At 43.4% G+C, this 10410-nt stretch overlaps 1 protein-coding gene across 1 annotated transcript; it reads right to left on the bottom strand.

Moving 5' to 3' along the window:
• Positions 1 to 2130: 2130 nt before the first annotated feature.
• On the bottom strand, positions 2131 to 9377 carry cahz (carbonic anhydrase). Its single transcript, XM_083690200.1, has 7 exons — positions 8736 to 9377; positions 8169 to 8366; positions 6802 to 6920; positions 6359 to 6451; positions 6078 to 6140; positions 5695 to 5850; positions 2131 to 3279 (listed from the first exon to the last, which is right to left on the bottom strand). The coding sequence occupies exons 1-7, from the start codon at positions 8767 to 8769 to the stop codon at positions 3160 to 3162; spliced, it is 783 nt and encodes a 260-aa protein (XP_083546326.1). The 5' UTR covers positions 8770 to 9377; the 3' UTR covers positions 2131 to 3159.
• Between the last annotated feature and the right edge of the window lie 1033 nt (positions 9378 to 10410).

The following is a 10410-nucleotide window of genomic DNA, read 5'->3' as shown; positions in this document are numbered from 1 at the left end:
TTAGAAGCTGCACTTCATTCCCCTCATTCTAGACTTGCTGCTGGTCTAACTCTGCTTCATCTCACATATGAGGAGTATTTAAATGGACAACATCCAATTGATTTCTGCAGTTATTTTGCCCTACATTTCCCAACAGAGGTCTGCTCCATATTGTCCCAAAGGCAAACAGTGACATTACCAGAGGTCAATGGACCAATCAGTTATGACATTACCAGAGGTCAATGGACCAATCAGTTGTGAGTTATTTTCAGTGCATCACAGACACCCTAATACCTGTTGGTTTAAAGGGGCAATCTGGGTTGGTACATCCATTGTTTAACTTTTAAATTAATCATATATAGCCATTGATTCTTGAAGAATATGACTTATAACTGCCATGCTCATGAGATTAGTTGAACTGTTCAACTGTATCAAACACTGGTTAAACATGGTTAAAACTAGCATTTTGACATGACCGGATGGTCAGTCCTTGCATCCATAGCTCTGTGTATGAAATTGAGAGTGGTTACATTTCCCCAGCCCCACTCCCCAAGTGGGCAGGGAGACGGCTTTGTTGTTGTTTGAATCCCAGATTGCCCCTTTAATGAAGCAGCAAACATCTCTGTGAGACTACCCTATGCTTAGGAGACTGACCTCGTCTGGGTTAGGGTTAGGGTTAGGGTTAGGGTTAGGGTTAGGGTTAGGCCTAGGAGATTAAGCACTGTTCAGTTATGCACAAAACACTGAGGGCCTGGGATTTGCTTATTTTCAAAATATGGCATTTACTGTATGGTCCCAGTTCCTCTCAGATCTGCATTGGGGCATCACTTCAAACTGTATGTAACTGTTTATCCTGAGGACACACAAGATGTGAAATCGCTATTTTATGGAACTAAAATGAGGATGTATGGTATTTCGCCCAGCTCAGGATGTCTAATAACGCAAGCTCAGCACTTGTGATGTGGCTTGAATGAGACTTTCGCCTTCAGGGCTGGAAAACCGTTTGCATAGTGGGGCAGACTCATCTGCACTGTAACCAAATGACAATGGAGCCAGCTACCAGTCATAGACAATGACATACAGTACTCTGAGAGGTGAGAGAACCACATCATTTGCAATCACCGCAACAGATTGTTGTGTTGTTGTTGTTGTTGTTGTTGTTGTTGTTGTATCACCTGGCCAAAGGAGATGTCCACATTCGGAGAGAGCATCATCAGAGACCCGGTGTCTGCGTGGGCTCCGTGGAGGTACTGGAGCCCCAGAGCGGGGATGGTGGTGGGAGCCCCAGAGCGGGGATGGTGGTGGGAGCCCCAGGCGGTCAGAGAGGGCTCTGTACTTATGATGGTCTAGAATCTAGATGAATTGACTGACAATGGGAGCCTGGCAGAGGCGTAGGTTATGTAAGTGTGGCCACAGACGACGAGCAGTCAGCCGTGTCTCAGTGCAGCCCAGTAATGAGGTGGGAACTGAACCGGGATCCAACTATTCTGTCATCAGCATAACAGAGCAGTGTCTCTGTCTCTGTCTCTCTCTTTTTTTCATTATTTCTGTCTATTTACTGTATCTGTTTACAGTATCTATCTATCTATCTATCTATCTATCTATCTATCTAGCTATCTATCTATCTATCTATCTACCTATCTATCTATCTATCTATTTATCTATCTATCTATCTATCTATCAATCTATCCATCTACAGTATCTATCTATCTATCTATCTATCTATCTATCTATCTATCTTTCGTTCTATCTTTCGTTCTATCTTTCTTTCTATCTTTCTATCTTTCTTTATTTTTTCTTTCTATCTTCTTTTCCTCATTTCATTCTTTCTTTCTTTCCTTCTACAAAATTTCAGCTTGATAATATTATTCTCACTCACAAAGCAGCAGAGCAAAATGTTGCATCAAAACCATACCATTACTGGTTTGGTTCCATGCATTACCATGAGCCTGTCCTCCGATTTCTACCTCCACCAGCCTCTCCTGGATTATACAAACATGAGTGTTTGGAAAAGACAACATACCCATGAATAAAAGGTAAAAATCTGACATAAACGATAAACAGATTGAAAAAAGGGTCGCAGGGTATTAAATTATTTTTGGTATAACATTAGAGACATATTAAGCAGATAAAGATGTGGCAACGCAGAAAGCAGGTAAAATCTTTTATTTATTGCATTCATGAAATTCCTTTTAATCTTCTGACACAATTTACCTCCACTCCTGTTTAAAATTCATCAATAATTCTCTGTGAGGCTTTTGTTTACTGTTACTTCAAAAACAAACTGTTGAAACATATTTCATAATTCAATGTAACATCTACGAAAAGCTAAAATAGCACATTCCTCTGGTCCCTTTAAAATGCATGTCAGTGATTTCACTTCGATGGACTTAAAATAATCACACATAATCTTACATAATCTTCCTTTTCTTCTCTTCTATTTGACTTTTCTCCTTCCTTTCATACATTTAAGACACAATGATAATGCACAATGATAATGCACAAGGATAATGCACTGGGGTGTTAATAAGGTAGTATGTTATGGATGGCTTCTAAAGACAAAAATCGCTTGAATCACATCTCATAATTTCAGCATAATCCAGTAATCTGGAGCAGTTATCTAAATACGACCACACATTGAGGATGTATGTATAATGAGGAACAATCAAAGATGGGGAAACCATTGGAAAGCATTAGAGGATTAATTCAAGATTCCACATCTCACTGCTTGTGCTTGTTGAAAATAGAGAAATATATATATATATATATATATATGACAAGAGCCCTGTATGCATTTACCCAAAAGGCCTCTCGGATTGAGAGATCAACTGGGGCTGAGGCAGCAGCTAAATGACGTTAATCTGGTGTGATCCTCGGGTTGATCATCTGGGATTACGAGACGGGATTGGAAGGGGGGGGGGGGGGGGGGGGGGGGCTGCTGTCCACACCATCTGCACCGGCTGGGACAATTCATGTGTAACATATCGTGTTCTATACTGTGTTTACTTTTACTGTCATCCATGGGAGTAAAAATCTTGCTTTTTTTTTTTTTAAGATTTCGCTAACAATGGGATAAATTGGCACACAATGAATATGATTTGGAGGTTTAGGGGCATCGGGGCTGGGGGATGGGGGGATGGGGGGATGGGGGGATGGGGGGATGGCGTTGAGCTTGGACGTTTACTTGAAGGAAGCGCGGACCGTGCGTCCCTTGAGGGGCTGGGGGGGCCGGTAGTTGTCCACCATGCAGCAAGGTGCCTCTCCGTCAGCACTGAACAACAAGGCGCGGAATTTAGCCATCTGTCATTGGTGGAGGGAGAGAGAGAGGGGAGGGGGGAGAGAGAGGGGGGGGAGGGGGGAGAGAGAGAGAGAGAGAGACGAAGAGAGAGAGAGAGATGAAGAGAGAGAGAGAGATGAAGAGAGAGAGAGAGACGAAGAGAGAGAGAGGGAAGGAGAGAAAGAGAGAGACAGAAAGAGAGTGTCAAAATTACAATGTCTCATTCTCAGATTGTTGAAGATGTGCTTAACTAGTCTCCAGTCTACTTCTCTATCTAGATTACATTAGAGTAAGAAGAGGATGTGGGATCAGTGTATCTCTCTCTCTCTCTCTCTCTCTCTCTCTCTCTCTCTCTCTCGGCATGACCTATCTCTTTCCCTCTTCCCTGGCACTAAAACGCTCATCACAACCCTCTCTCTCTCTCTCTCTGTCTCTGTCTCAGTCTCTCTCTCTCTCAATCTCCCTCTCTCTCTCTCTCTCTCTCTCTGTCTCTGTCTCAGTCTCTCTCTCTCTCAATCTCCCTCTCTCTCTCTCTCTCTCTCTGTCTCTGTCTCAGTCTCTCTCTCTCTCAATCTCTCTCTCTCTCTCTCTCTCTCTCTCAGTCTCTCTCTCTCTCAATCTCTCTCTCTCTCTCTGTCTCTGTCTCAGTCTCTCTCTCTCTCAATCTCTCTCTCTCTCTCTCTCTCTCTCTCAGTCTCTCTCTCTCTCAATCTCTCTCTCTCTCTCTCTCTCTCTCTGTCTCTCTCTCTCTCTCTCTCTCTCTCTCTCTCTCTCTCTCTCTCTCTCTCTCTCTCTCTCTCTCTCTCATGGCATGGTACAGTGTTTGTGGTCAAGGTTTTTAATTTCCCTCCACTCATTTCTATGTCAGTTTGTGGGTGTGAACTTGTTCCACCATGAGAACTGAAACCATCCGCCACTTTCACAAGAGCCTTCACTTCCTTCATGGTCTCACACAACTGCAGATGCTTTCTGTGGTCAATCACTCTCCAGGGGAGGCTGGTGGAGGTAGAAATCGGAGGACGGCTCATTGTAATGCATGGAATGGAATGAGGAACGGTATCAAACACGCGTTTGATACCATCCCCTATTCCATTCCATGCATTACGATGAGCCCATCTTCCGATTTCTACCTCCACCAGCCTCCCCTGACTCACTCACATCAAAGGATAGCCTGGGTCCCATAGTACAATATCTACTGTCGGTGGAAGGCTCTCTCAGATGACATCAGCAAAACCCTCCACCACTTATCTCAGTCACACATATGGTTAGAATGTAGCCCTCCCTGCAACTCTGCACACACACACACACACACACACACACACACACACACACACACACACACACACACACACACCCACACACACACACACACACACACACACACACACACACACACACACACACACACACACTAGTCTCTTCAAAGAAACTTTGTCGAGACTAGCATATGGGGATGATGCGTTCGACTCCAGCTAGGAGTAAACAACTCTCCCAGCGGGGCTCATTTACATGTTCAGTGCTGAAGTTGCACTCTGGGACTTTAAGTCCCCAGGGCTCAGTGATCTGTAGTTCAGCTGTAGTACAAGTCATTGGGGTGATGTGAGTTGCGCACAGTAGCTACAGTACATAACTACTGTACACAGTACAGTATTGTGTTTGTTTGTTGTTTTTTGTTGTTTTGTTTGTTTACAGGACAGTATTGTGTTTGTTTGTAGTTTCTGAGACAGCATGAAGGACCGAATCCAAACAGGCCTAGTGTACGCCTACATACAGTACAGTAGCTTAGCATAATCATGGTAGCTTGATGTGGGTGTAGGCTGCTTTTCGTAGGATGGGCAAGCTATCCAAAAATGATACTGACAGCGGGTTTCACTAAATACCTATTATGGAGCACTTAGATAATGTAATCTAATGAAACAGCAATCAGCTTAGACCCTCCCAGTTCTGAACAGTGCCAGCCTGAAACTTAAACATCTTCTATTACACAGCTGGTTTGGGAAATGCTAATTTTGTTAGCGGAAGCAGCCAGTCAAAATGTGCTGCAATAACATATGAAACCTACGAGCCACTCTCAAGCCTACTGTAGATCTACTGCCAAGTGAAATATCTGTAAATAGCACTGGCACATACCTCACTCACGCACACACACACACACACACACACACACACACACACACACACACACACACACACACACACACACACACACACACACACACACACACACACACTAGTCTCTTCAAAGAAAGAGCTTGCCCATTATATTTAGATCAGATGCCAGGCCCACATATTCTAAGTGGTCTTTTTTTTTGTATAGGTCTGTGTCTGTATAACCACCGCCTTTTTTAATTGATGAAACATATCAATAGTTGTTCATAATTCCTATATGACCATGTATTGTTATGGAATTGTTATTGTTTACAGTTCAATATACACACCTGGGCGGAGTTGGCACTGATTGGCTCCTTGAGGACGATCCAGGTAACACTCTCGAGCAGAGGGGGCGTGGTCAGGGACCCATCGTACGTCCAGTAGTCCAGACTGCCAGGAAGCAGAGTCTTGGGGTCAAAGTTCGGAAATGTGGTTTGCTTCCCCTGGGAAAAGACGGGAAAAGGAGGTCGGATTAAAACTGTAAACTATGTCTGTGCTTTATATTCAAACAAGTCTGTTACTGAACACTGCGGTATTATACTGTAGATTGATATCACTTGATAGTTACTTGATACATTCCTGACAGGTTATAGTGACTTGAACCACAGATATCCAGTCAGGCCAAATACAGTATGTGAAGACAAATAGAGTATGTGTGGGTTTTTCTTACCTTTGACTTGATGGTGTCCAGACCAGCCAGAACCTTCTGCAGGCTGGGGTTGGCAGCACCAATCTGAACGGAACAAGATTATCCACACAGACAACGACAAGGGGGTCAGGCTAAGTTCATCTGAATCACAGCACATTTTCTCAGCAAACATGAAACGCTTTGTGTTTAATTTGACAGTATTGACAGTGTTTGTAGTTGAATTTATGTTGGTCACAAATATATATTAATAACATAATATAAAATCAATAAAAACAGCATTTAATCCTTGAATTAACAAGCACCTTGAGGAAGACTCCGACCACGGCGAGGCCATCTGGCTGGCTGGCAGCCTCCCCAAAGCTGGGGTACTTGGTGTTCCAGTGCACCAGGTGGAGCTGGGAGAAACAACACAACGTTAGGTACAGTAGGCGTCAATGGTTCAAACCCAGCTCACGTCACAAGACAGTGTTAGCCCACTGAGCTAAAGCCTAGGCCCACGTAGACATTAGCTTGTGAAGCTGACAAAAGGGTTTATTGAGGTGACTGCAGCAACAGTATTATACGTGAACGGTTCATTTTCAAGTTCAAGTTCAAGTTTCTTAGTGTGCTCACATGGCAACTACTTAAATACCTGGAGTATTTACACATTGTGAGATTAAAATCCCATCGGTCACATCAAAACGCTGTCTCCATGTACTGATACGATGCATTATGGTCTGCCCTAGCAGTACGGCGACATTCCTACCTCACAGGGGAACTTGATGCCGTTGACAGTGTGTTCAGATCCCCTGTCGTCCCCCCCTCCCCAGTGGAAGTGGAACTGCTTCAGTCTATAAGTGCCAGTGATGGGCCCTCCGGTCAGCGCTGGAGGGAGGGAGGGAGGGAGGACAACACAAGATCAATACCATTATCTGCCTTCATGCTGCCAACGGGAACATGATGCTGCGGACTATCTCTTCAACAGGGGGAAATATATCCTACTGTGCAAGGAATTAGATAAGCCTCCTCCTCTTCAGAAGGCCCACACTTACAGTATGTGCCTCTATGTGTGCTTGATAGATGCAGCCCTCGGGCAGGAGAACGACTGTGCTACCAACAGAAATACACAGCGGCTTTACGGTGTGTCACCTTCTTCAGTGAACAGACCGTCGCATTTGTTTCATAAAGGGATTCTAAGTCTTCGAGGCATGCTGTGTCATTTGCATACCGACATGGCGATAATATATTCAAATGGGACATCTTTGCACATGATTACCATAACAATACAGTTGACTGGACACAGTACCGATTACGAGGTTCATAAGAGGACGTCGATTGACACGCGAGGTAATGATACAGTAGGTTAGCAAGCATTTATTATGCATTATACATCTTTGAGCAGGCGTGGATGCGAACCAGGGGAGGCTGGTGGAGGTAGAAGTCGGAGGATGACGGGCTCATTGTAACGCATGGAATGGAATTAGGAACGGCGGGCGTTTGATACCATTCCTCATTCCATGCCGTGTATTACGATGTGCCTGTCCTCCGATTTCTACCTCCACCAGCTTCCACCGATGCAAATAGATACGCTTTAGCTTCCTGTGACCGAATCAAGGTCAGATAAGCTTCCTTTTACAGAGCACAGATTCTGATCAACAAGCTTACGCCTGCTGTTCCCAACACCTAACTCTGTTGTTTACAGTAGCCTGGGTGAGCAGCGGGCCAGCAAAGTGCACAAAGGACATTTTATCGCTAAAATGACTTCTGACGTTTATGTTTGACCAACTGCAAAGCCAATAATACCAGTGAGTTAATATGTGTAGGAGGCTGGTGAAGGTAGAAATCAGAGGACGGGCTCGTTGTAATGCATGGATCGGTATGAGGAATGGTGTCAAACACGTGTGTGCAGTGTTGTCGTGTACAATAGAAACTATTGCATTCCACCGTGGATAAATCATTATTGAATTCCCGTCACAAAACTGACCCAGAATATGAAGTGTCAAGGTTTTATAATAATGCATTGCATGGATGCAATGAGGAAAGGGATACATCAAATACTACTCTACAATAGAGTTTGGCTACTTTATTCAATAGCTTGATCAAATGAATACTTAGAGACATTCTAGGACTTACTTGAACTGTCAGTGTCGTCCACAAAGTCCACTTGGAAGGAGTGTCCATTGTTGAGAATGCTGTTAGAGTCGGCAGGGTTGTACTTGAGCTTCAGCGCCTTGAGAGACGGGTCGAACAGAGCCTGAGTTGGGGTAATATCTATGGGAGACTGCCTGGGTCCATTAGCAATGGGGAAACCCTCACCCCACGTGTCAGGTCCTGGGGTGAGAAAAAGAGAAGAGGGGGGGTCAATACAGAGGAAAACAGAAGGAAAATACACAATCATCATGTTTCTCTGTGTAGGCTTTTTAATGAAGAAAATTGAAGAAAATTGTAAAAAAAAAAAATTAAAGACAATAGTAAAGACTATTTTCGAAAATGTAATTGTATTATACAATTACTTAACTTCAGTATACTGACTTTATTCTAATACTGACTCAATTCTACTTTAAAAAAAAAACTCCCCTCTCATCTCCTACCAACTATGACACATTAACATTCAATTTACTTTACTTTCTTCAAGACCTATCAAATTAAAAGTGCAGACAACATCATCAGGTGATTCTGTAGGACAGTCGCATGCCTCACCGTCACTTTTTCCGTATCCCCAGGCGTGAGACATGATTATTATTTACTTTTTTCCTCCAATGCAATTAATGATTTAATAATCCCTCTCAACACCTCTGTTGCAAGGATGCAGTTTCTGATGATGACACCGTTGAAGGACAAGTGTCAGGGCTTATATAGACTCCCCCGACGCCGGCTAGTGGTCCTGCTGCACCTCAAGTCGGTGGGTTTGGCCTCACGGTCTTGGCGCAGTCCAGTCATCGCGGGAGAGGAGGTGCTGAGCGTCATTTACCTCCTCGTCCCCTGGGTCCCATTCTCACAGTTTTCACTCAAGCTGTGTACCGCTCGGTCGCTGTCCTCCTCACGGATGGTGAAAATGAATGAAGACCCTGTTGAGTAAGTGTGAGTCTGCGCACGCAGCCGTGAAGCAGCGCATTCCATACAATATAGCCCTGACCGGCGAGCGCTTTGATGTTAGACAATTACACACATTTTCTAAACCGTGCGGTTTCTACAGCGTGGTGTCCTCGGTTTCCTTTCTCGTTTTATTTGAATATCCCGAAATAGATGTTTTCTTCCTTCTGGGAGCGAAGAATAACAGTTTTCATTGACTGACCTTGAGTTGTTCCGACGAAATATCCTCTGTAGCCCGGAACGTCCAGTACGATAGTGGCTACACAAATATGCAGGCACGACTTCTAATCAAACCCATACGCGGAGATTTCCCCAGTGAACTATAACTCCTATTCTATTTTGCAGCTGGGCTTCCAGTCAGTGAATAAAACCATATCATAAACGCATTCGCCTGTTCCTCTCCAGCGCATATTTTAAAGGGACCACGACAGTACAATATTATGATGCATGATCTACTGTTTAGTCGGTCAGTAGGACACCCCTAAAGAGAAGATTATATGTTCATGAATAAATAAATAAATAAATAAATATTCCCTTATAATGCGTCGCCTGAGTGGTTTATTGATCTCGTTAGTGAATATGCTGACCAATATCAAACTAATGCACTGCTTTACAGGCCTAGACGGTGTACTATGTGTACTAAATGTACTATGCACATGATGATTTGATGTTACTAGACTACATTTGTGGTGGTAATATTATGCATAATGTAATACTTAATGGTCACTTATAATTGTTTGGATATTCCGCCACTTTCATTCATCTGTGGGCAAATGGACAGCTGTGTGTATTGAAATAGCAGGAGCTGGAAAGTTCACTATAAATGCCATAGGCATGTGCTGCCATCTAGTGGTAATGAAGCCAAGGTGGCACAGGGAGTTGTGACAAGAGTTCGGCTAGAACCTGTTTCATAATTTCATGACTTCAATTATTTCAGATATTTTCCTTGTAAAATCTAAGATAATGTATCATCACACCTTGATGTTTGTGGTATCTTGACCCAATATTGCTTGTTGAAGACATCATTGTTTAATGTTAATTAATGGTTGTAGACAGGAGGAACATTATTGTTTGTATATAAAGGGAATGTAGATTATTTATAATTACTATACAGCCTCACAGTTTCACCCATTCTGTTTGGCTCCAATATATTATCTTACCTTGGAATCGAATATGTAAGGCCAATGACGACACCATGTGGCAGTTTCTGGGTATTGCTCAGCTTTTAATTGTGCAAGAACTACTCTCACCGAGCACTTAGTGAGGAACACCTGTACACCTT

The sequence above is a fragment of the Argentina silus genome (assembly GCF_951799395.1).
Source record: "Argentina silus genome assembly, chromosome: 18".
Lineage (NCBI taxonomy): Eukaryota > Metazoa > Chordata > Actinopteri > Argentiniformes > Argentinidae > Argentina > Argentina silus.
This window is presented reverse-complemented; position numbering and strand designations above follow the sequence as displayed.

Excerpts from the sequence above, each read along its gene's own strand:
- cahz (XM_083690200.1), bottom strand. The coding sequence starts at position 8,769 with ATGTCTCACGCCTGGGGATACGGAAAAAGTGACG. Across the intron at positions 8,367-8,735 it reads GGGATACGGAAAAAGTGACG|GACCTGACACGTGGGGTGAG; the intron begins GTGAGGCATGCG and ends TTCTCACCCCAG. Across the intron at positions 3,280-5,694 it reads TCAGTGCCAACTCCGCCCAG|ATGGCTAAATTCCGCGCCTT; the intron begins GTGTGTATATTG and ends CACCAATGACAG.